General features: G+C 41.0%; 1 protein-coding gene across 5 annotated transcripts in view; it reads right to left on the bottom strand.

Moving 5' to 3' along the window:
* PHKB (phosphorylase kinase regulatory subunit beta) overlaps positions 1-27449 on the bottom strand; it is a 150285-nt gene that overhangs the window by 94749 nt on the left and 28087 nt on the right. For all 5 annotated transcript variants that reach the window (XM_063141265.1, XM_063141266.1, XM_063141263.1 and 2 more), the window contains 4 exons: positions 19618-19717; positions 13197-13304; positions 8235-8315; positions 2202-2317 (listed from right to left, as the gene is read on the bottom strand). In XM_063141265.1, coding sequence (XP_062997335.1) covers positions 2202-2317; positions 8235-8315; positions 13197-13304; positions 19618-19717 — 405 coding nt within the window. The remainder of the gene's footprint in view (positions 1-2201; positions 2318-8234; positions 8316-13196; positions 13305-19617; positions 19718-27449) is intronic.

Genomic DNA, 27449 nt, shown 5'->3' on the forward strand with positions numbered 1-27449 from the left:
CTGTAATGATCCAGCTACATGAACCATAAGGCGTCTTTGTTTGAACACTCCTGGAATTAAGGAGTACAGTCTGATATTCAGGGTTATATTTAAAAACTATGGGGGTCAGAAACTTGATACTTAAGATGATCACTGCTTGGGAAGTGAAATGGCTTCAAAAGGCTCATTACCCTCCACCCGCACCCCAGTGCTGAAGTAAACGATATTTCAGTTCCTGAGGCAGTTATTAACAAGGCAGGATATACTCTGTATACCCACAGACCCCTGTTCTGTACCGAGAAAACACAAGCTTTGCATTCAAATCAGACAAAGTATGGAAATGAACATTATACAAATGCAGAGTATTCATATACGTTGGGCAATGCAATTCTGTTTATGCTATCAGTTTGAATATATTCTCTATAACGTCATGTGACTTGCCCTAGAGTTTTGCACATGTTTTGTTCAAGTGACCTTACCCATAACATTTACAAACACTAAGAACTTAAGAACCACCATGCTGGAACACACCAAAGTCAATCTAGTCCAGCATTCTGTTCACCCAGCGGCCAGCCAACTTCCCAAGGGAAACCGACAAGTAGGACACGTGTGCAATAGCATCCTCCCACTCATGTTCCCCAGCAATGGATGTACATAGGCACATTGATTCTGATACTGGAGGCAGCATACAGCATCCAGGAATTTCTCTAACTCACTTTTAAAGACATCCAAATTGGTGGCCACCACATCTTGTGCTAACGAATTCCATAGTTTATGTATGTGCTGTGTGAAGAAGTACTTCTTTTTATCTGTCCTGAATCTCCCACCAATCAGCTTCATGAGATGACCCCGGGTTCTAGTATTATGAGAGTGGGGAGATTTCTCCTTATCCACTTTCTCCACACCATGCATAATTTTGTACACCTCTATCCTGTCTCTTCTCACTTGCCTTTTCTTTAAGCTAAACCAGTGGTTCCCAAAGTGGGCGGTACTGCCCCTTGGGGGCGGTGGGATTGCATAGGGGGGCGTTAAGAGGCAAGGGGGTGGCAGGGGGGCGCTCGAGCTGGTCTTTTCCGAGAAGCGCCTCTCCAGAAGGTCTTAAAACCCAGGGAAATTTTTATGGGAGAAGGTAGTTTGGTCCCAAGCCATATAGGGGAAGAATCCACACATGAATTAATACTGTTTAAGAAGAGTCCTTTTAACGGTGAATTGACATGTTTCAAAGCAACAAAACGCTAATGAAGAGACATACCCTGCTTGGTGTGCCCTGCCATGCTGGCTGCAAAACAGAGGCATTTGCTCTCTTTTCCCTCCCTCCCTCGGCAAGCCTGGGGCGGGTGCTTCAGATTTTGAATAAATATTCAATTAATTGTTACTGTTTTGAATTTTATCATTATCTTCCCTAGTGGGTCGTTGAAAACGGCTGTTCTGAATAATAATTTTTATAGGGTAGGGTAGGGGGGTACTGGGCATGAGTTTGTGGAACCAAGGGGGCAGGGACATGAAAAAGTTTGGGAACCACTGAGCTAAACATTCCTGGATGTTGTAATTTTTCCTCACAGGGGAATTGATTCAGACCCTTCATCATTTTGGTTGCCCTTTTCCCAACTTTACAATATCCTTTTATAGTTGCGGTGACCAGAACTGTATCTTGTATCTAGTCTAGCTAGCCTGGCACTCTGTATTATCTCCATGTTGACCAGAGATATAATGGGTTTTCCCTATCACTACCAAACAAGCTTTAAAAATGTCCCATTTAGGCTATCCACCAGATTTCATATTTCCTGAGTGTTCTAAAGCAGTTCTTGGCTCAAAAATGTATCAAAATACATTTAAAATTCACAATACATCTAAAACGCGTATTTTGAGAGGCAAATACTTTTAGAAATATGTATTGAAAATAGATTTTAAAATACTTATTTAATTGAGGATTTTCATGTGGTTTGTTTTGGGGGGGCGGAACCCCACTGATTAATGTGGAAATGGGAGAGAATTAGACTTAGGGGTTAGCAAAAACAAAAGAAACAAATATTAGACATATAGGGGGGATCTACACTACTGCTTTAAAGCGCTTTAAAGTGCTTTATAACAGTTTTGACAACTGTTTGGGCCCAGGACACACTGCATATACAGTTTTCAAAATGTTTTCAAAGTGCTTTAAAGCACTTTAAAAGCAGTAGTGTAGATCCCCCCCCCCATAGACTGAAGCATCCAGCCCTTACCTTGAATGCAGTTCAGTGCTGCCATTGTTGTATTTGCTTCCTCTTTCCCACACACCAAAGTCAGGTACACGGTACGCTCTTTCAACACAAAATACAAGGTTTTGTATGAAGGACACCTAAAGAGAAAAAAAAAAGTAAGTAGGATGGAGAAGAAAGGAAAATGGAAATACTTTAATATTCCTTCTATACTTTATTATTATTATTATTATTATTATTTATTTATTTATTTATTTATTTATATAGCACCATCAATGTACATGGTGCTGTACAGAGTAAAACAGTAAATAGCAAGACCCTGCCGCATAGGCTTACATTCTAATAAAATCAAAATAAAACAATAAGGAGGGGAAGAGAATGCACCAAACAGGCACAGGGTAGGGTAAAACTAGCAGTATAAAGTCAGAACAAAATCAAGTTTTAAAAGCTTTAGGAAAAAGAAAAGTTTTTAGCTGAGCTTTAAAAGCTGCGATTGAACTTGTAGTTCTCAAATGTTCTGGAAGAGCGTTCCAGGCGTAAGGGGCAGCAGAAGAAAATGGACGAAGCCGAGCAAGGGAAGTAGAGGCCCTTGGGCAGGTGAGAAACATGGCATCAGAGGAGCGAAGAGCACGAGCGGGGCAATAGTGTGAGATGAGAGAGGAGAGATAGGAAGGAGCTAGACAGTGAAAAGCTTAAAAGTCACATCCTGTTTCTTACTGTCAATTCAGTTTACAGTAGTTTTGGGCCATAGAATAAGATAAATATGATGCAAGAATGTTTCAAGTAAGCACTCAGTGGATGTTCACCTGTACCTTACTCCACTTACCAGTCTCCACAGTTCTTTATTCCCTTTCCTTATCTAAAGCTAGTATAACTGCATTGCACTGGTTGGCCAAGTCCAAACCTGCACTGTGGCAGCTGCCAATTCCTCTCCCTTCTTTCCTGGCCAATGCCAAAAGGCAGAAAATAAGGTACAAAACAACACAACTACTATACTATAGCCATGCTTCATTTCCCTGTCCAGGTTCGCTTCCTGCCTCTCTCCTTTCTCTCTTCGTAGCTATTAAGTAGACACCCAGTCACAGCTGTCTTCTCATCTTGCCTAGTGATTGCTTCTTTTAAACAACTATTTCCTATTTACAAGGTGTTTTGGACTATTCTAGGGCCTGTAGAAATAAAGATACATGCAAATAAGCTGCCACCGGCCAAGAATCCTGCATACAGCTGCATTTCTAGCCGATGGCTTTGTGACCACCAGCCATCTGTCTGCATCTGTAAATACTGTTTTGCTACCATGTAAGAAAACGCATGCGAAACCAACACACACAAAATTGCTATTTTTCTCCCTCAGGTGGTGAGCACCGAGAGAACACTGAACTTGGTCATATTGAGAGGCACTTCGATGGAAAATAAGCAAGAGTACTTTCTCTTCGGAAGGGGAGTGATGAAAAGAATTCCAAAATTGCATGCGTGTCATTGCACTCAGAGTGAGCCTAGCCAATACGTCACTTGCCCAGTTTTTAGTAATTGTGTAGCTCAGCTATTCCAGATGAATTTACATTTGTTTTTAAGTTGACAGACATTTACAATCAGACTGAATTAAAATCAGAAGTGTTGTTGCTCCAGGAATTTCATTCTGCAAAGAAGCTGAGACAAAGACTTGGATCTTGATTACTGTGAGCAAAAGGAAGCTCACAGCAGGGGGATTTCCCATATCCTTGTCCCCCATGCAGTCACCCGACAAGGCTCTCTAGAAGATTGGGGGACCCCTTTCCAAACACTCTGCTTGTTCAAGGTTCCTCTGCATAATATGGACAATTGTTCCCTCTCCCAGGAAGCCCTTGTGCCCCATCACAAGCTATTCAAAATGGCCCCTTGACCCTCCAGAGATGCTTTTCAGAAGCGGGCACACAGGGGACAGAAAAGTCTCCTTCCATGAGTTTCCTTCCACTCATATTACTCACGATTCAAGCCATAGTAATTAAATGTCTTAACTTCAATTGTACATTGAAAACATACAGATGTAATTTTATACACGCAGAGCTGCTTCATGGGTACCTAACCAGGTATAGGATATTCTATACCATCTGTTATTTAAATAACAAACTAGAAATAACCATTTCTGTTTGTAAGGAGTTAACAAACATCCCTGTGCTACACAGGGAAACAAACCCCATTAAATTTACCCAACCATTTAAAAACTTGCTCAGCATTTTCATCTACTACTGGAAGCAGCTCATTTACCTCCGAGGGAAAAAGGAGTCATAATGAATTGCTTCACTGCACTCAATAGGCGTAACATCCTGCACAAGTGAATTGTCTAAATGTGAAATAAAGAAAGAAGTAGGGAGGGAAAGGTCCCAAAGAAGTCCTCGATCATCAAAAGAGACTCGTCTGTATTGAAACCGAGCCAATTCAAACAAAGCCAAAATTGGTTCAGAGTTAGCAGGAAATTCAAAGTGTATAACATCCAACAGGGCAACAGAGTCTTATTATTTGTCTCTCACCGCCAGATCGATTTTCACCACACGAAGAGGCAATCTGGTATAGTGTAATGTATAATTTACATTGGCTGCCTGTACGTTTCCAGGCCGAATGGAAGCGGTTGGTTTTGGCCTTTAAATCCTTAAATGGCTTGGGATCACAGAGTCTGAAGGCCCTCCCATACCTGTATGAGCCTGCCCAAGCATTCGGGTCAGCATTGGAGGCCCTACTCCCTGGCCCAAGTCAGAGCCATCAGGTTAGTGGTACTGGGGATAGGCTCTGTCAATGATGACCCCACCGCTCTGGAACTCCCCCCACTCCTGGGAGATATGTATGGCTTCACCAGTGATGGCTTTTTAAATAATAATAATAATTATAATAATAATAATTCTGGAAACACATTTATTCTAGGGTGCATTTGGTGCTTAAAAATCATTAGGTGCTGCTGCTGGTGTGTGTTTAATTGTAATTTGTATATTCATTTTTTAATTATTTTTTGTAATACTGTAGGCTGCATTGTGATGGCAGTATACCCTGAAAGGTGGGTTAAAAATATTTTAAATAGATAAATAAAGGATAACAGAAATTGTTCTGCGCCAGTCAGTCTCTGCTCCAAATCTTATCCCAGCCATAAACTCACCAGGTGGCCTTAGGCAAGCCACTACTAATACTAATACTAATCTCCCTTCCAAGGTTGTTGTAAGGATTAATTAGTAGTGTCTGGCAAGGAGGCTGATTAAGTGAAATGTCTGGCAGCTGCTGCATGGCAAAAGTGGGGAGATAGAGGGTGGAGGATTCCCACCCTTACTTTTCAGTGCTGGTGAAGGATGGTGGAGAATGGTGATGAGTGGATCACTGCTCCAGTGCAGGCCACTGATATCAACTGGGGCAACTATCCACTCAGAAACTATGCATTTGCACGGGCCTGGTTGAATATCATTTCTCCCCATCTATCACCACACAACGGCCGTCAACAGGTTTCCCTTAGTACTAGGGCAAAGCTCCCTATCAGCTGCTGCAGGAGATAATGTATGTGAAATACTCTGAACAGCCATACAGCACTACCTTTACACTATTACTACTACTATTATCGAAAATATGATCCTCATCACACGTTTCAGCATATGGGGCAAAACTAGACATGGCATAGGCAATGTGTAAATGGGAACGTACATACAATCAGAAGCTGTTAACGTAAGTTGTTGTTGTTGTTGTTAATTAATAGCAACCATGGGATGGCAGGGGAATGGTCTGACTCAGATCAGGACCTAGGGAGGGGTGCTTAAACATTCCCTCCCCCACACACCATTTTTGGGATGACCTCCCCACCACCACCATCAAACCACTTTTGTTCAGTGAAGAAAACCTACAGGATCCTGTGATTTTTCCTTTTCACATCACAGGTCAAATATCCGCTTGAGGGGAGGCGGTAATTTTAATCAGAAAATTGGCCCGGAGGAAAATGCCATGGTTCTTGTCCAATTCCCCTTGCTATTAATTTAAAAACAAACAAACAAACAAAAACAGCAACATGAAGATATTTGATTACAGTGACATGTTCAGTTTAGTCCACAGAGAGCTGTTATATGTTATTAATTTGCAGCATACAGGCTCAGTTTCAGGATACATTGTTTATATAATTATTTTTAAGGGAGAGATTCAAAGTTGCATGAAAGGAATTGTCTAAATTTCCATGTTATGACAAAAAACACGCAAGAAGAAAACAACATGAAGACTAAATCTACCCATATAAAGCAAAACAGCAGGGATTGTAGAATCTATTGTAAGCCATCACTGGAGATGTGTGGATACTTTTGTCTGTGTTTTAAATTTGTACAGCACCTAGCACAACACTGACCACTTCATTACTTATAATGGTCAGTGGTGATCCCTGCTACTCACAAAAAAGGCAGCAAAGTAAATTCCATAAAATTATACAACACTTTAACATATAACCTGTAACTCCATAAATGCAACCAATATTCCTGCTGAATTGAAGTCTTTTAAGCCATTTTAAATGGTACTGATTTATTTTGACTTATTATCCAAATCAGTCTATGTAGGATTTACAAGTAACTGCAAAATGAGGAATGAAAATTGTATGAAAGGGAATAGTAACATTTAAGTGAAAGCTTGAAGTCACTTAAATGTGACTATTAAAAAAATCTTTTAAAAATCCAGTTAAAATCCACAGAATGTTCCTTAATCAAGTCATACGGATGATTTCTCACCAAGGTGTACTGGTGGAAGAGGAGAACTGGACACGGTCAGGCAAGACCCGAATTCAAATCCCCTCTCAACAAGGAAACTCACAGGGTGATCAGGGCCAGATACTTTCTCTTAGCTGAACCTACTTTACAGGGATGTTGTAAAGATAAAATGGGAGTGGAGGTGGGGGAGGGGAGAACCATATACGTTACCTTGAACTCTTTGGAGGAAAGGGCAGCATATAAATGCAATAAATCAAATAAAATAAACCAATGACCTATAAAGATAAATAACTTTGTTACTGTACGCAACTGGAAGACTCACTTCAACAGCCAGCTAATGGATGCAGAATGGGAACAGGACCTAAGTAAACAAGTGGCAACATTCTGGGCAAAAGGTAGTCAAATCAAGGAAGTTTTTAATCTCAAATGTTGACTTCTGATTGGATTTTGAGTGAGAGAGCAAAACCTTTGTTCTTTTTCAAGACTGTTTTGCAAAAGTGTTTGCTTTGTCACAATGGCCCTGTTCAGAAGACACCTTAAAACACAGCTTTAACCATGGTGAATAAAGCAAAAAGCCTTATTCACTGTGGTTAAAGCCATGGTTTAAGGTGTCTTCTGAACACAGCCCGGCTTTCTGGCTTAACCACCATGGTTAAAGCCATGGTGTCTTCTGAATGGGCTCATTGTCTAAATATGCAACCGACTGCTGAGTGGGGGTGGGGACTGCCTCCAAGGTGGCCATCCGTTATGGGAAGACTCCAATGCATGCAAGGAACTCCCCACTCTCAGGGAAATTCTCTTTCACTGCAATGCACTGACAATGCTTTCCAAACAAAGATATGGATGTGGTGCTGTTACAGAAGCTGTTATAAGTAGCACTTGTTCTATGAGTAAGAGCATCCTTTCAGGCAGAACAGCTCAACGTGTGCCTCAGAGCACATTCAGGGCTCTAGGTTGTGGCAAAGTTACTTTAAAAGACATGCATACATAAATATTACTTTTAGGGTGTATTTAATATTTGCTTAGGAGAAAAATAGCATAACTAGAAGACCGAGAGAGGGTGAGCGAGCGAGAGAGGATGTAACACAATTCCCTGGAATTTATTGAAGTGTATATTAGGCTTGGTTAAATATGTTCTTTGAAGGTAAAATACATCCAGCTTTCACATGACTAATGCTAACAAAATAGGGCTCCTTGCCATACTTCAGTACAAGAGGAACGTTTTTTTGCTCAAATTTCATTTTATTCCAATCATTTTATAAGATGTACAATGCAATGCTTTTCTTCAGTTTCATTTAATTTATGTAGCCTGTAAAACTACATCAACTTGATTTACTGATGTACAGAGCTGGCAGATCCCTACCTCGTCGGTATTGTAGATAATCTGCAGACCAGATGATATCATCTCCACCAGGTAGAGGAGGAACAGTGACACTGCGTTTATCTGAAGCAAGGAAAAATACACAAGAATGGACAGTCAGTAAAAGTAGTAGCCTTCAAAGCAATAAATAAATAAAAAAATCACCCTATACATCTCGAGTTGAATTTGTGTATCGCCTTTAATAATAATAAAAAAATCCCCATAATGTCAATAAACAGAAGTGGCTAAAGTGTAAGTGTCAAGAGTAAGTGAAAATAACAGTAAGAGATGGTGAAGTAATGCATGCCCTCTATTCAAAGGGGTCTGTTAGTTTCAATATGGCTGGATGTGGTTTTTCTGTTACAATTAGCTCTCTTCTGTCTGAGCAGTACATACAGGATATATTATTTATTTATTTATTACACTTATATACCGCTCCCATAGCCAGGGCTCTCTGGGCGGTTTACAGAAATTCTAAAATTGAGATAAAAACAAGTATACAAAATTTAAAATTCTAAAACACAGAACATACACATAAAGCATTAAAAACCGTTAAAAAACTAAACATGTGGGTGATTAAGATGTGCCGCCATATGCCTGGGCAAAGAGGAAAGTCTTAACCTGGCGCCAGAAAGATAGTAGCGTTGGTGCCAGGCGAGCCTCGTCAGAGAGATCATTCCATAGTCTGGGGGCCACCACCGAAAAGGCCCTATCCCTTGTTGCCACACTCTGAGCCTCTCTCAGAGTAGGCACCCGGAGGAGGACCTTAGATGTTGAACGTAGTGACCGTGTATATTCACGTTGGTAGAGGCGTTCCGTCAGGTATTGTGGTCCCAAGCCGTGTAAGGCTTATAGCTCAAAACCAGCACCTTGAATTGGTCTCGGAAACATACAGGCAGCCAGTGCAAGCGGACCAGAGCAGGTGTTATATGGTCAAACCTTCTGGTTCCCGAAATCAATCTGGCCACTGCATTTTGCACGAGCTGCAGCTTCCAAACCGTCTTCAAAGGCAGCCCTACGTAGAGCGCATTGCAGTAATCTAACTTGGAGATTACCAGAGCATGGACAACTGAAGCCAGGTTATCCCTGTCTAGATAGGAGCGTAGCTGGGCCACCAACCAGAGTTTGTAGAAGGCATTCCGATATAAAGCACAGTTTGGGGGTTCAGGAGAACCCCCTGAAGTAGTGCTGCTTACAGTGGCTTCTATAGCATCTGTTTTAGAAAAAGATTTACTCACAGTTGGAAGCAACCGAATTAAGCAAGATCCCCCCTTCTATTTTGACCTATTTTAATGTTATTTATTGCACTACTATTTATGTCAAAGTGTCTCTAGAGGAGGGGTGGGCAACCTGTGGCCCTCGGTCTAGCTTTAAGCGGCCCCTGGGCTTCACCACAAATGCTGTCTGCAAGCAATTCTGATGAGAGCCACCTGTCCATCCCCCAGCACCCTCCTGCACAGGGAGGAAGAGAGAGAGCAAAACAGGGTAGCCCACCCACTTTGGGCTTTGACACCACGCACCGCTGACTCACATTGTCCACTGACAGCATATGCAGCCCCCTACAGATTATCCCCAAGGGAATGCAGACCGCGGCAGGAAAAAAAAATAATGGCTCCCACTCCTGCTTTAGAGGATGCAAATGACAATACTGATGACAAAGCATAAAGGCAGCATAAGCACAAGATTACTATAGCAAGCAGAGGAGACCCCCGTTTCCTACCTAATAATGAAAACATTCATGCAGCCTCCTGCAGAGGCATGTTTAAGTTTTAATCAACTCTTCTGCGTTTGATTTATAGGATTTAAATTATATTTATGAAAAATGAGTTGTTTTCCTCTGTTGACATAATTATCTATTAGATTTCAGCATCGACTGCTATAGCAGTTTCCTGCAAGGGAAGTGCATGGCCGAATAGCAAAGAAATGAACATAAAATACAGCTACTTCACAATGTGCCGCATTAAACTTTGCTTATTCATGCCCCATTCACTTGGTGATAACTGCATAATTTCAAATTGGGGGGGGGGAAGGAAAGTACATTCCTTCTTTCTATATAAAATTATATTAAAGAAAGCCGGGGAGGGCTATCACACAAACAGTGGTATTATTGTCTGAGCTTCGGCGTGTTGGTCTGCCCCCCCCCACACACACACCTTCTTCACACAGGTATTTGGGCCTCCAACCTGTGGGGAGAAGAATGGGAGGGCTGTAGCAGAAAGGAAGCTTGGCATTATTGGCTGAGCCTCTGAGTGATTGCCAACAAGAATAAAAGAATACTATGTTTAAATAATTACATCACAAACAATATACGTGGAGTGGAGCAGCAGCAGCAGTACAATAGAAATGAAATCTTAAACACCAGCAGCATCAAAGCATGTTTTAGTCTGTGCCTAAAACTCATCAGACTAGGTACCAGGCAAACAGTCTTGGCAAGAGCATCACCAGGCACTTGAACCTTATGCCAGGAGAAGGGCCTCTGGAAACGATCTCAATGAACAGGCACACTTATGTGGGTGCAGAGGTCCTCAAATAACTGGTTTCTAAGCCAGGGGATCGAAAGGTGGATCTGTGGGTGATGTGCAGTAGATCAGCAAGGATTTCAGGCTCCAATTGCTCCCCCTTGGTCCTAAACTATACTGCTGTTGTGAAGAACAGGGCAACCAGATATGATTTTCTGTGTGAAAGACTGGGAGATCCATTCAGGTCTGGCATGCAAAACAAATTCCTGGGCTCAACATTCTTTAATTTTGAGTGTATGCCTTTTACACCTGGGTTGAAATGTCCCAGGGTTCTAGCTAAAAATAGAGGTTGGCATCCAATGTTAGTCCTGTGTACCATAGACCCTTTGAAATGAATAAAACTTCAATTAGTAATTGGGCCTATTTAGACAACACACCAAGCCCTATACAGCTCGGGTCCAGGTTATCTGAAAGACCGTATTCTCCCTCATGAGCATGCCCATGCGTTGAGATCTTCTGGGGAAGCCCTTCTTTCAGTCCCACCATCCTCACAGGCGCACCTGGTGGGAACATGGGAGAGGGCCTTCTCGGTGGCTGCTCCAGTGCTCTGGAACTCTCTTCCCAGGGAAGCTAGACTGGCTCCCTCTTTGATGTGCTTTCAAAAGTAGGCTAAAACTTCTTTGTTCCGGCAGTCCTTTGGCGAATAATCTGGGCCTCTGTCTATGCTAAGGACTTTTAAAATTGTCATGTATTTAAAATGTTTACTGTTTTAATATTGTAATATATTTAGCATATTTTTTAACTTTTGTCTATTTCTTTTCATAGGTTTTAAAATGTATATGTTTTAAATTTTGTAAGGCCACCTTGAGGCCCAGTACTGGGCAAAAGGCGGGAGGATAATAATAATAATAATAATAATAATAATAATAATAATAATAATAATAATAATAATAATAATAGGGCCTCTAACACTTTTGCAGCAAATGGATAGTGAGAGTGTTTAAACCACAGTTAGGTAGCCACCATGGTTACGAATGGTTCACACCAATCATGCTAATGGTTCATGTGAATCACGCTAAGACATGTTTAGCTCAAAATGCTTAACCACCGTGGCTTAGTGTAGCATCTGAACAGGGTTAATATGCTTCTAGGATGTTTTTAACAGTATATGCTATGTTTTTAATCAGTATTTTATGTTTGCTGTCGTTCCCTGCCTCGATCCAGTCGGAGAGGCAGGTAAGAAATAAATTATTATTATTAAGTGCATTTTAATGGGTCTACTCTATGTAGGACTAGCATTGGATACTATCCCCAATAAGCTTGAAATCCTCCCACGCCATCCTCCTCTTAAGCCATTTAGGGCTGTAAAAGGCTTAACCGCCAACATTCTTAAATTGTGCCCCATAACAAACAAGAAGCCAGCGCAGTAGATTTAAAAGTGGCAAGAAGTGCTGCAACTCCCTCCTTACAGGAATTATTATTTTCATTTTCCTGGCAGCCTCCCAAAAACCACACAAATAGGTTTGCCCACACCATAGGGGTATTTGGACTTGTGATTCTTCAACAGCAAGGAAAGGGAGGGGGGGAAGTGAAAAATTCCACAGGACACATGCAAGCCCCTGTATGCACCAACAGTAGCTCTTTGGATGCCAGCCACAGCGTGGAAATGCCAATCAGACTGGGTTTTAAAACAAAACTGGACTTAACTCTGTTTCTGCAACAGCAACTCTATTCTTAAGAACATTAAAGTTACAAAATAAACTCCATCAAGCAGTAAACACAGAAACGAACACAAAGCGACCCCACAAAGTAGCAACAGCCAAACTACACGCAACAGAAAGCATCACAATTACGATCTATAATATTGTAAATCAAAGTAATTTTGGAAGAGATCTGCAGCCAACACGAAGCAGCCCCCATTACAGAAAAATCCTTGCTGCTAAGGGGCCAGAAAAAAATCTTAATTGCTGTTGGTTAGACCTCATAAATTAGTATTTTTCCAGGTTAAATTGATACCTGGCAAATACAAAATATGACAAATGCAATAAAGAAAGTGGATTTGTAAATCATGGAAATGCGAACAAATCAAAGCTAAACAAATTAAATGAAAAAGCCGTTAACTCCTTCTCATTAATTATATGGCTGGCAAAGCTTGTACACAAATACAGCAACTAGCATCAGCAGCTCTTTAATTTTATTCATAATACTATATAAATATAATTTCCTTAGGCTGTAACTTACTGACAACTGCTTTACTTGCCTTAAAGAAACCAACAATTCTTTTGGCCCCTGCAGTGATATTGTTTTCAATGAGATATACAGCAGTGAGTCAGGCTACAAAACAGCTTGCTGTTATTGGTATGTTATAACAGGAAAATCAATTTGCCAAGCTCCATATTTTGGCACATCTTTAAAGAATTCCACTCTTTAACTGAGCAGCCGGAGAAAATAGCATTACTCAAAGCAGCCCAGTCTCCGAAGTATACTTAAGAAAGGTATTTTGTACCTGAAGATGTCCATATTCTTCATGAGAAAAGATCTCATCACCTGTGTGGGCACTGAAAACAGAATGCAGGCATTTGGATGGCTTAGGGTCTTGCTTATATTGTTGAACCTTCAGGGGGAAATATGAAAAATAAATAAAATTAAAATCCTAAACAAATATATAGACAATTACATTTTTATCATGGAAGAATCACAAGCTACTAAATGATATAACTGTTGGATAAATAAAAAGCAGTGTTGTATATTTGTTTATTTATCTATTACATTTATATACCGCCCCAAAGACAAAGCTCTCTGGGCTGTTTACAAAAGTTAAAAACAGTGAACATGAAAAACAAATATACAAAATTTAAAACCATCAAAAGCATAAAAACAACAAAACAACAACTTTAAAAACAAACAAACTCAGTACATATTGTTAACTACCTTAAAGAAGAGAAAAGTCTTGACCTGGCGCCGAAAAGATAACGATGTTGGAGCCAGGCAAGCCTCGTCGGGGAGATCATTCCATAATTGGGGGGGCCACCACTGAGAAGGCCCTCTCCCTTGTTGCCATCCTCCTTGTTGCCACTATTATGTAGGGATATGTTCTACACTCTAAATATAAGCTACTTGAGAGATGAGACCCATATTCTACCCAGCCTGTTGTCTTATGAATGAGAGCTAACACAATACTGGGTGGGAATCCATCTCCTAATGGAGGCGTCCAGTCAACAGGTCATTCCTTCAATCAACTGTTTTTATATTTTTCTCACTGGAGAAAAAACAGGCATGAAACAGTAGGGTGACCATATTTGGGAAACCAAAAAAGAGGACACCTAGTGTGTGTGGGGAAGCAGCTTTCTGAGTCCTGCAGAAAGTACGTTATTCCCCCGCCACCTTAAAGAACCCGATTGGAGTGGAGGAGGGGAAAGGATTTCATTCTGCACCACCACCATCCACTCCAATGGGGCCTTTTCTATAATGTCCACGAATGACCCACTTTCCCCTTTAAGACCTCAATTGGAGCTCGGGGTGGGGGAATGCTGTGCCTCAAGAAAGCATGTCATTCCCTCCTGCCATGCTAATGGCAGCCTTAAAGGGGAAGGTGTATCATTCCAGGACATTATTGAAAATTATAGAAAATCCCCCCTGACACCATGGAAAGAACAAAAACCAGGACAAATCCGGGGAAATCCTGACAGTTGGTCACCCTATGAAACAGACTCCCCTGCCCCTCCTTTACTCCCACCTTTGCAGGTATAGGAGTGGGAGACAAAACAACCAACGCAAGATATCCTGCAGTTATTTGAATGAGAGATCTTCCCTGGTCCTGGGAAGTTAAACCCTTTCCCCACATAGTGAGGGTGGCACAGGAAGGAGCTTGTGAGACCAAGGCCTGCTCTTGATCTCTCCCCGCAAGGAGAATGTGGAAGGACAAATGAATATCCAAACGAGCCTTATAACCTACTGACGACCTAGAACATGTCCTGTTTTTTCCCCTCTCCAAACAGATGGCGGATAAAGAATGCATGATTTTTAATTAATTGAATAGTTCGCCGCAATGGCTTTTAGTGCAGGTGGTGAACATGAGTAATTTTGCTATCCTAGGAAAGGCAGCAATCTTCAGTAGACACCAGTGCTTTATCATCACAATGAGGCATCATTCTACCTGTACTATTCACCCATCCATCTTTATTGTTGTTTAGCCTCAGTCAGGTCCAATTTACTTGAATAATCGGCATAAGAACGTAAGAGCCATGCCGAATCAGACCAAGATTCATCTAGTCCAGCATTCTGTTCACACAGTGGCCAACCAGGAAACCCACAAGCAGGGCATGAGTGCAACAGCACTCTCCTGTCCCTGTTCCCCAGCAGCTGGTGTACAGAAGCGTAATGCCTCTGATACTGGAGGTAATATATAGCCATCAGGACTAGCAGCCATTGATAGCCTTTTCCTTCAGGAATTGTCCAATTTCCTGGCGTCAACATTGTTAACTTTTCGGCACCAGGTCAAGACCTTTCTCTTCTCCCAGGCATTTAACAGCATTTAACAACATATTTATTTATACTTATACCCCGCTCCTCAGCCAAAAAAGGCTCTCGGAGCGGCTTACACTTAGCAAAAAAGACAGTCCCTGCCCTCAGGCTTACAGTCTAATAAAGACATGACACACAAGGAACAGGAGTTCAGGAGGGAGGGAGGGGGGGGAGGAGATATGCTAAATTTGTTTTTTAATGGACCCCAGAACTGCTGTTGTTTAAATAGATACTGTTGTTTTATACTGCTGTTTTCATATTTTTGATGGTTTTATTTTTTTATATACTTTTTAATGTTCACTGTTTTTAATTTTTGTAAACTGGCCAGAGAGCATCGGTTATGGGGCGGTATATAAATTTAATAAATAAATAAAATAAATTTAAAGCGAACAAAATTGCAGCCGTCACTACATCTTGTGGCATTGAATTCCATAGTTTTATTATTATGTATGAAGAAGCACTGTCTTTTATCTGATCTTCATGGGATGACCCTGGGTTCTAGTATTATGAGAGAGGGAGAAAAACATCTCCTTATCCACACCATGCATAATTTTGTACACCTCTATCCTGTGCCTTCTCACTTGCCTTTTCTCTAAGCAGAACATTCCCAGATGTTGTAACTTTTCCCCACAGGCAAGTTGCCCCTTGATCATTCCAGTTGCCCTTTTGTACAGTTTTTCCAACTCCACAATAACTTTTTTTTTAGGTGCAGTGGCCATAACTGTACACAGTTTTCCAAGTGTGGTCACACCATAGATTTGTATAAAGGCAGTATGGTCTTGACAGTTTTATTTTTGGTTCCTTTTCTAATTATACTTAACATGGAATGTCTGCTTGCATTTCCTTTGTGCAAGCTTGTGCTCCCCTTTGTTCTCCTTATTTGGGCAAGACTTCCATTTTCTGAAGGAGGCCTTCTTCACTCTAATAGCTTCTTTGACACTGTTCGTTAACCTTGCTGGTGACCTCTTGGACTTGGTCTTACCTTTCCTGACCTGTGGTACACATTCTAACTGAGATTCTATGATTGTGGTTTTGAGTAACCTCCAAGCATTTTGAGTGGCCATAACCTTCTTGATGCCTCCTTTCAACTTCATTTTTACCTCATTTTGAAATCAAATGGGACCTGCAGCAAACTGTTGCAGTGTAGGGTGATCTCGTTCAGCATTCCAGTGAATGAAATGCCCCTTTTCAAATTATTCCACTCAGTTCCCTCTCCCCCGTTAGCCAGTATTCCATACCCACTGAGCATGCTCAGCCCTCTGGCTATTTCTAATGCCACCTAAAATCTAATTTTCTTAAATAAATTCAATTTTACTTTTAACTTACTTCTGTGCCTTATTGCATTTCCACTTATTCCACTTATTGCGTCCCCCACCGTCTCCCCTGGTGCCATACCAGGTCATATTACCGAGTAAGAGAATGTGCTTCCCAAACTGTTTTGAGAGGAGTTTTCTGATACAAATATAAACTCACTTTCCTCAGTGTCTTGTTTTATTATGGTTTTAATTTTTGTGGACCGCCCAGAGAGCTTCGGCTATTGGGCAGTATAAAAATGTAATAAATAAATAAATAAATAAATATCTTGATTCCAACTGAGGTGGTAGCTACTGATTTAAGGCTTTTATAAGTTGGGAATATATGGGTTAAAAAAAATCATCACACCTACTCCGCAAGAAGGATAAAATTGGATAATTACTAACATATGTCACCTTGTTAGCAGATTTACAGGTTAATATCTACCCTTGTGTATTTGCTGTTATTCTCATTTTCTTGGGCCTCTCTTCAGCCTGGCACTATGCCTCATAAAAGCTCACTGTGACAGATGAAATTTAGGTTATGATTAACCAAAACGTGGAAACTAAAATGAGAGAAAACAGTGGGCTAAAAACTCAGTTCATCTGTGCTGTTCTAGCTATGAATAGGTGGAGCATATTAGAATCATCTTTAACATCAGGTCTTGAAGATATTGACACTGATCAAATAAGTAAAATGAAAATATGAGCCATGACGTAACCATCGGGTATACGAGATTACTTCTTCAAAATCCATCAGATATGCGGAGATGAGTGGAGCTTTTTTCTGCATCCACGTTATAAATGGCTGGCACCATTAGGACAACTAGTTACGTCTTTGTACTCTGGAATGAAATTACTTCTACTGTAGCATAACATTTGAAAAGATCTTTCTTGATAATGATGTGCAATGTCAAGCCTGGGTAGACAAATTATAGGCTTGTTAAATAGCTCTGCCATCAACTAATGAATACATTCACTTTCCTATTTGTTATCATTTTAATGCATTCTTTTCCTGGCACAGTATTCTCAGGCTAGCTGCATGCATGCATATTTCAAATATATGCGTGCGTGTGTGCACGCGAGCGTGTGTGCGAGAGGAACCCAAATAAGACAAAGATATTTTTATCTTGTTTTCAAAAGCCCTCCCACACGGAAAAACATAATTATGAAATCTCGTTGCATAGGAATATTCCCATCGATTCTCAGCCTTTAAAGAAATCTAGGGGTCCATTCATTTCCCTGGCTAAAGTGAAATCTATCTGAAGGCAGAAATCTAGGAAGCAGGTCAAAATGAGCTAGTTTGAGGAATGCAGGAGTTCTGTCAACTATCCCCACCCACCACCCACCCACAGCCTCACTGGGAAGGTTGGAGGCAACTATCTGGCAGACCACTTTACCCGGGGAAGGGCCACAGATCAGTGCTAGAGCACATGTTTTGCCTACAAAAGGTCCCAGTTCAGTTCCTGGCACCTCCAGGTAGCGCTAAGGACTCCTGTCGAAAATGCTGGAGAACTGTTGCCAAGCAGTGCAGATGGTACTGAGCTAGACAGACCAATGAACTGAGTTTGTATGTTCTGCATTTGAGACCTGTGGGACTGTTGTCAAAACAGCTGGACTACCCTCCCAGACAACACCAGTTGGCAGGCAGGCAGCAGCATTCGTACCGGAGTGTGTCGATTCTGAGTCAACAGAAGACAGTAACAGTACAGTCTGGCCAGAACCCAAAGAACTTCATAATTAGTTGGTTGAGCCCAAACTGGATGGGAACTTGTGTTTTTCACAAGTTGGGGTGGGGACTAGGGAAGTGCAAGCCTTAGATATGCCTAAAGTAGCTTTTTGATTGTGGGTTTTCTGCTGAGATATCTATGGAGAAATGGTTATGCCTGCATCTCTGCATGATGAAATGCTACTTGCAAATAAAGCTTAAGGTTAGTATATGTGAAAATCCTTTCCTCAGCAAACTTCCAACAAAGACCCTTCAGTAACAAACTCCAGCTTCATTACAGGGGGAAAAACAGAGCTCATACACAAAGTAATGGAAAGAAAGTCCTTCCATTTGTGAAGTGCAAGACGGGATCCTCTTGGGGACACCAGCTCATAAACAATCTTTCCTGAATTATATTTATCAAAGATGGTTGCACGGCACTATGTGAAGTCAACCTGTACAGAAAGAGGACAAAGACCTTACGTAAAGGGGTCCTTGTCACATTGAATTTTTCAGAGCAGATAAGAAAAAATAAATAGATATGTCATCCTTTAATGGCCTGAATGCATTCTTAAAGTTCCGTGCTATTTTTTAAAAAGCTTTTACATGGATCAGAATTGGTTCCTGGACTAATTTGAAGGTTGGCATGAACAAAGATGCTGCTGATGTGAGTACTCTACTCATGTAAGCCGTGTAACACAGATGGAACACACACATGAACACAATCAGCTGCTCCTTTCAAGAATTGGAAAACACATTTTTTTCTGGTCATGGAAAAGAGTAGACAATCTTGCATACGTTTGCTATTCCCATCTGTATGTACACCACCACATGAATAGCACTTTTCAATCTGGGCCAGATCCACACCAAGCAGGATATAACACTTTGAAAGGAGAAAGAAAATTATATATAGGTTGTGTCATGGTCCCCAACAGTTGTCAGTACCATTATAAACTGCTATAAATCAGTAATGTAGATCCTGCCTTGGTCAGCTTCCAGTGTATTGCCAAATCCAGCTTTCAGAAAACCTGTCCCAACTCTACAATTTCATATTTTTGATAGTGCTTTTTATGAGTCTACCAATTTATTATGCATTTTTACAGTGCTGTTTAAACTAGTGAGTTCCTGTCCATCACCAGCTTAGCTTCTAAGAGTAATTCAAATATGGAATTTCTGAAATACATTCAAGAGTTGATTTACAGTGTCAAACGCTTCTTCACCTTCAGCTTTTAAATACGTTGGGCCCATTGCCTGGGAACAGACCTTTCCTAGGAGGCCACATTGTGGCATAGATCCATCGCCCTTTTAATTTGATTCCCATTTGGAACATTTTTTTAATGCTTACAATTAACTTAATCCTTTAGAATTAAGTGTGCGCTTGTGTCCATACTGCAGTGTTTTACCTTATCAGCCTGGCGCATGTAGCAGTAGAGAATTCCTCGCATACATTTTATAGCAGAATGCTCCAGCTCATGGGTTCTTCCCTTGTCATCATCAATACGCCTGGGTGAGAGAGATAACCCATGAAACAAATTGGAAATGCATTCAGAAGGAAGTTAAAGGTACCAGCCTCCCTTTTCCGATAATTAAGAATGTTTTATATAGTCGCACTAGCTAACTTTGATGCTCTCAGGCCCTATCATCAACCTGGCCACAATAAAACCAATGGCTTTTATTTAAAGCCAAACACTGTGCCTAGGCTGCAGAAAATGAAGTCAAATGAAGGTTGCCTACAGACTTTGGGGGGGGGGGATCTACACAACAGCTTTAAAGCACTTTATAACAGTTTTGACAACTGTTGGAGCCCAGGACACACTGCATATACAGTTTTCAAAACGTTTTCAAAGTGCTTTAAAGCGCTTTAAAAGCAATAGTGTAGATCCCCCCTTGGTTCCCTCTTATTTCTCTTCTGCTTCCTTCCGTTTTAGAGAAAGTACATCAGGGTCATAGCATTCTTACAAAAGCTTTGCCTTCTCTCATTAAGAGGCTCCACCCATTTTGTGGCATCACAATATTAGGATGTGTGGTTGTGACTGAGACATTAGCGCCTTCAGCAGTCGCTTTCATACAATGAACAGATTTCTTCAAGACACTTTGAAGAATAGGAAAAACAAACAGAGCAGCATGTAAGTTTCAACTCAGGCTTGCACACATACACGTATGTAATCTCGCCACCCCCTCTTTAGTCTGTTAACACAACCTACTGTATTGCATATGACCTGCTTGAGAAAATGTATGACACACTGAGCAATGTTGAATTATGAAACTAATGGTTGCAATCCGAAACTGCGGTTGCAATCCTAAGCACACTTACTTGGGTGCAAGTTCCATTCAACAAAGAGGGATTTTATTTATTTATTTATTTATTTATAGTATTCATATACTGTTCCACATTGAAACATTCCAGATTTACTTCCAAGCAAACATGCATAGCCACAGGCTATATCTCTGAGATCTCCAATGGACACCTCTCTTCATGCCCACCACGCTTCCGGACCTTCCTGAATTATATTTTATTTCTTAAAGGGTTTTTTTTAAAAAAAATTAAAAACTGGGAAGCTGGCATGCTGCAAAGTGAAGGGCTGTTCCCCAGACCCATCTTTATTTGAGTTCAGAAGAGTGTTTTCTGTTTTGGAGCTTAAACACTATCGCTTAGGTTTTTTGGGAAGTTACTTTTATTTTAGTCTCACCAGTTTTTGCCTTCTGGGAAATGATTGATTTGTGATTGTTCATGCCCACCATGGCAGCCATTTTATGAATGGGCAAGTCCACCAAGGCAGCCATTTTGTGAGAGTGCCCACTACACTCTCTCAAAATTTCAAAAGTGCCCACCGACCCAGGAAGTTTGGGAACCCCTGCAAAAACTGATTTGCAGGAAATATTTGTCTACATTAGAGATTGCTGGTGATAAGCTCTATGGAAGCTTCAACCATTTCTTTGTTTTGTTCAACAGATTTCTTATTTCTGCTGGGCAGGTTTGTGAACCTTCAAACAATACACAGGCCTTGTATGTTTAAAGAATGTATATATTGCTTTTCAGTAAGGTTCTCAAAGTGATTTATACATTTAACATCATTTGCAATAAAACCACAAAAGTACTGATCACAAAACTTCAAAACATCTTAAAAACAAATGCATGACTCAAAGGCATCACCACCACCACCTTTCCAGAGGCAGGATAATACAAAGCTTCTCAAGGAAGTCATTCCAAAGCTTCGGAGCTGTAAAATTTTGTTCTTGTGAAGGTTAACCTTGCTTTGACATAAGGGATGGGGACATTTCAGGAGGGCGGGGGGGGGGGAGCATTAGTAGATTTCAAGCGCCAGGGGAGATAATTAAGCCCCTTTTCCCACTATTATGAATATTTTGAATCACCACAAGTGTGAAAGGGTATAAGAGCAGTAAGGAAGACATCTGTATACTTACATCAAGACTTCTCCTAATACTTCTGGTTCAAAGCTAAAGCACTGAACCAGGAGCAGGGAAAGCTTCTAGGGAGATCCCGTTCCCTCTGATAACATATAAAAAAAAGTACCATCTGCACTAACTTTCAGATCTTCACTATCTGTATCTGCATCAACCCCACAGGGAGAAGGTTATTAAAGCTTTAATGAAAGGAAGATGTCAAGGATTCTTTCAAGAGGCACAAGTAACAGAATGCAAGAGACATCCTGGCTATCTTTTATTCACTATATTTTATGGGTTCAGTTACTGCATTTATTGCTAAGTGTTTTATAATATTTTTAAAAGCAGAGAAATTAAATTAAACATATAAATTCTAAAAGCCGACATTTCCAGCTTGTAATTAAATGGAACCCCTTAGGTGGCTACTGTAATAGTTAAGAACCTTTGGGTTTTGATTTGCAGTTACCAAGGGTACTTCAGACAAAGAGCTGTCATAAAAATAAAATAAAAATAAAAAAGACGAACAGGAAAGCTTTTAAAGGTGAGCAGTATCAGCTAAAAAAAGAAAATAGTCTGAGAAATCAAACAGTTGCAAATGATTGTTTCAAGTGAAGGCATTGATAGAGCTATCTAGTGTTCAAAAACAACAAAGACTGCAGTTTAAACCAGGAAGGAAACGAGAAACCACTGGTGTAAGTTCTTTGGAGCAAAGATCCTCTGCACTTGATGGAAAAGTCTCTGCATGAAAATGAAATTATAATTAGCTCTTCAAATGAAAATCTAGTTGAGCTGAGCGCAAGGAGAAGGAGAAGAAGAACTATCTCTCTGCTATGTGATGCTGACTAGAAGGAGGGAGTAAATTATTCAGCATTCCCATGTAATTTTTCTTCTCTCATAAATATATCAGTTAAACTAACACCACATTCCTGTGCGTTGTGCATTAGAAAAAGCTGGAGCGTGTTCAGAGGAGGGCAACAGGATGATCAGGGGTCTGGAAACAAAGCCCTATGAAAAGAGACTGAAAGAATAGTAGAGTTGGAAGGGGCCTATAAGGCTATTGAGTCCAACCCCCTGCTCAGTGCAGGAATCCACCCTAAAGCATCCCTGACAGATGGTTGTCTAGCTGCCTCTTGAATGCCTCTAGTGTGGGAGAGCCCACAACCTCCCTAGGTAGCTGATTCCACCGTCGCACTGCTCTAACAGTCAGGAAGTTTTTCCTGATGTCCAGCCGGAATCTGGCTTCCTTTAACTTGAGCCCGTTATTCCGTGTCCTGCACTCTGGGAGGATCGAGAAGAGATCCTGGCCCTCCTCTGTGTGACAACCTTTCAAGTATTTGAAGAGTGCTATCATGTCTCCCCTCAACCTTCGCTTCTCCAGGCTAAACATGCCCATTACTATGATTCTATGATTCTAACAATGCAGGGTTTGGTGACCAGCAGTGAAACAATATTTTTGAGCTGAAATACCATGCTAAAGAAACCGTTGACGAAAAATGGCTAAATTTAGAAGATACTGTACAGTTGAGTAGGTGGATAGGGGACAGAGAGTGAATTTCCTTTAAGCATTAATTGGAGTATGCTGGACAAAGGTAACATATGTACTGCGATGAAAAATAACAACATAGGCATTTGAAATGTTTGCAAGAAAAGTTGACTTTTTTTCCAAAAAAAAAATCATCTCTTTCCAAAGGGAACTTGAAAAATGTGTTTGTAGACCTCAAATTCTTCCAAAATGAAATCCTAAAATGTGGTTAACATGTGAATGAGGTATCTGTCTCTCTCTCAGACACATTATTTTAGTTGAGCTGTCAGGCACCACGAGGGATCAGGCCGCGTCATTGGGGCTAATCAAAGGAGGGAACTGCAGGCAGTTCTAACTAAACAAGTAAAGCAGCCCAGAATTCTTCAAGCCCAAAGACTCGGGTGACACCACAGGGCCAATTCAAAGCCACTGCCTGGGCAAACCACTGAAGAGAAGCCACCAGATTCCCACCCTACAGTGCCAACCTGCCAGCCTGTAGCTTGCCTAAAACACTTGTTTGCCCTCAAGACTGAGTGCCTGACATCATTTCAAGTTTCAAAAACGCAGAATGGTCTTTAAACGGGACCGCTGGCATTGTTTTTCTAGACACTGCAGAAATTCCCATGAAAAGGAGCACAGCCAGAAAGAGTTTTGAGCCAATACGACAGAGAATATAAGAATTATTCTCTTGCCTGTGAAACTGAAAAAAGAAGTTAATTCTGTTTTCTGTACTGAGAAGATGTTAAAAGGCACAAGAACACTGAAATGTTAGCAAAATGCACATGTAGCGGGTTTCAAATCCCAAGTGAATCCAAACATGTAACCAACAGCTATTCTGTCTAAAAGCACACTGGTGTTCAGGACTTTAGGTGCATTTAAAAGCTTGCAGGTCGCCTCCAGAAATCTATAAAAGCTAATGGGTCAGAGGAAATGGAATACTGTAGAACATTGTGGAGAAACAAGCTTTTAAAAAGCCCATGTGTGATACACAGGAAATATTTTAGCTATGTGTGTGAGCACATAAAACAGAACAATTGAATCACGAGTATTTTTTCAGGCAAACGTCCATGAAGTTACACCTGCCGTGAAATTCTCTCTTCTTCACAACTAGCGAAGGTGTAGGAGCCCTGTTTTCGTTTGCATCTGGCCACCTTGATGTCAGATCCCTAATCTATGCATCTTATCTCTTTAACTTCTATTTTATACCATACTTTACATACCTGGGGGTCTGGGTTTGACTTATTATAATAAAAAAACTTCCTATTTTATAGGCAAAAAGTATTTATTGTGCACTAGTGCACTGTAAAACTTGTTCAGATTTTGAAGTATTCTCACCAGTTACTATGGTAACACCACCCTGTAATGAATCCTTCTATAGCTACAATTGCTCATCATTTATAATTTAGACAGTTTCATCGTATTTAATTATGCAATATTCTAAAGTACCATACATTAATTATTCTACATTTATTTCTGATTTTATTTTGATATGTTCATCTTTTTTTTCTTCAGCTTGAGTTTTATTCATTTATTTCAATTTACCATTAATTTCTGAATTCTAGAGTAAGGGAACCATTGATATTATCCAAGGCGCACAATTGATATTATCCAATGAGCCAAATCACACCAACAACTTTCATCCTTGTGTAGTCAACAAAGCTATTTTTATTCATCCTTTCATAAGTGGAATAATTTAAAAAATAAGAACAGAAAAAGGAAGGACTGAAGAGGTCATTTTCAAAGATTTGAGAGGTCATTTCCAATTTATTATTTATTTAATGTTTGTGTATTACATTAAATAAAATGTTACCTTAATGTAATAGATAAACATTAAATAATTATACGGCCCAATCGCCAAAGCTATCTACCCGCTAACTCAATGATAAGAGCAGATGCTTTGCATGAAGAAGGTCCCAGGTTCAATCTCTGGCATCTTCATTAAACAGATCAGATAGCAGGGGATGTGGATTACCTCTGCTTGTGACCCTGGAGCTCCTCAGCCAGTTAAAAGAGACAAAACTGGAGAAATAATAGATGCTCAAATAGTCTGATAGGATATACGACAACTTCCTACATTGCACCTCTATTCCTCTAGAGCTATTGTCACAGATTCCTCCCCAGGAACCAGAAGTTTATAGAGGAAAAGTTAGGCCACGGGTTAGCATGGTGCGAGGCCCGTGCTCGTCCCTGTGCATCCAGATGACGCACAAGGGATCCCGGCCTCAGCCAGGACTCGAGCCGCCCTGGCACCGCGCTAACAGGAACTGCTTGTAGTGCGGTTCTTCCCGCGGTCCCGGCCTCAGGTCAGGCTGGGGCCGAGACCGCGGGCGTGTGGACCGTTCCGCCGCTTTTTCCGGCTAGTGCACTTATGTGCACCCCTTCCCCCGATTCCCCCCCACGACTTCCCCTGGCCTCTGATCCCTCCCTGTCCCCACGTGCATATCTTGCCACCCCCCCTTGTCCCCACCTGCTGTGTCCTCTGCTGCTGCTGCCGCCGATGTCCCCAGCCGCCCTGTCCCGCTGCCGCCACTGTCCCCAGCCGGCTTTTCCTGTTGTCACCATGTCCGGCCTGCAGGACATGGCGATCCCTGTCGCCATGTCCAGCCTGTGATGCCTGCTGAGCAGGGGAGCAAGGGTCCCTTTTTTTTTTTTTAAACCCTTACCTTGGCCGTTGGTGCGCTCCTGTGCACGCTGCCGCTTTAAGGCAGGGGGGAAATGGCTTCCCTCAGCCCCGTTGCATCTCACGTGTGGACGGGACCTACAGGCCGCGCTACTTCTAGTGCGGCTTGGCCCCTCCTCCTACACGGATTCTAAGGTAGGTCTAGCAAGGCCCTTATAGTTTTCTATAAAAGAGTACCTACCCCACATACACACAGTAGCATCTTAGGATCGATCAAGAAGAAATTTGGTATTACTGCAAAATCATAATTAGCAAATTTTATTTATTCATTCATTCAACTTGTGAGTCGCCCTTACAAAATAAAGGTCAATAAAATCCAGTTAAATACAATTAAAAAGTAAGAACAGCCACAAATAATATAAAACAGCATGCACTAAAATGCCCAAAACAACAAATACTAAAAATATTTTTACAAAATATCCACGGAAATAAAAACAGCTTTAGGACACAACCTTAAGATAAATCTGGGCAATAAAATGCATAGACAGTTACAGGGCTGAAGTGAAGAAGAGCTAGTTATTCAAGAACATTCAGAACCTTGTAAAAAATGAAATAAACGATCTGTTGAAGTGTGTGCGTGTCGTTTTTTAAAAGGATTAAATTCTTAAGATGAACATAGTGCTAATAAATAAGAGATAGGGCAGCTCTATTTGCTGAAACAGACTCTATAATTAAGGGGAAAATGGGTTCAATTGTTGTTGACTGGCATAGAGGTTCTTCTGATTGACTAATTGAAAGATTTGTATGATGTATAATAATTACATAAATTATCTGTTTTATTTAGCTGTAAAAGGGTTTAATGTGTGTTTTGAGTTATTTTGGTATTTTTAAGCATTAGTTTTATATATATAATTACTTGATATCTGTTATTGTTTAATATTGAGTTTGTGTATGTTGATATGAATTATCTACAAGCTCTATGAGGAGAGACTGAAAGAACTGGGCATGTTTAGCCTGGAGAAGAGAAGATTGAGGGGAGACATGATAGCATCTTCAAATACTTGAAAGGTTGTCACACAGAGGAGGGCCAGGATCTCTTCTCGATCCTCCCAGAGTGCAGGACATGGAATAATGGGCTCAAGTTACAGGAAGCCAGACTCCGGCTGGACAGAAGGAAAAACTTCCTGACTGTTAGAGCAGTACAACAATGGAACCAATGACCTAGGGAGTTTGTGGGCTCTCCCACAATAGAGGCAGCTGGAGGCAGCTGGACAACCACCTGTCAGGTATGCTTTAAGGTGGATTCCTGCATTGAGCAGGTGGTTGGACTCGATGGCCCTATAGGCCCCTTCCAACTCTACTATTCTATGATTCTATATGGTCAGCTAAATTGAGGGTGAGAATGGTACTAGTGATGGCATTTTTAGATGCAAGCCCAAAAAACAGTGGTCAGCCATGTGAGAGTTGTATCTTTTGCTGACGGAATGCCAAGTATCTAGGTTTATGACCCCTTCCCCAAAAGACAAAAGTAGTATTAAAGCCCGAAGAGAGGAATTCAGGGGAAGGATGGGTTTTTTTTTAAGAAGGTTGGTTAGTATTTTCAGGGAACAACAGGTTTCTAATACAACAAACTGAGGCATAGTGGGAGGAGGAAGGCAGCTGCCCCTACATGTGCTAGTTAGCTGTGT

Source organism: Elgaria multicarinata, chromosome 14, assembly GCF_023053635.1.
Source record: "Elgaria multicarinata webbii isolate HBS135686 ecotype San Diego chromosome 14, rElgMul1.1.pri, whole genome shotgun sequence".
In the NCBI taxonomy this organism is placed as follows: Eukaryota; Metazoa; Chordata; class Lepidosauria; order Squamata; family Anguidae; genus Elgaria; species Elgaria multicarinata.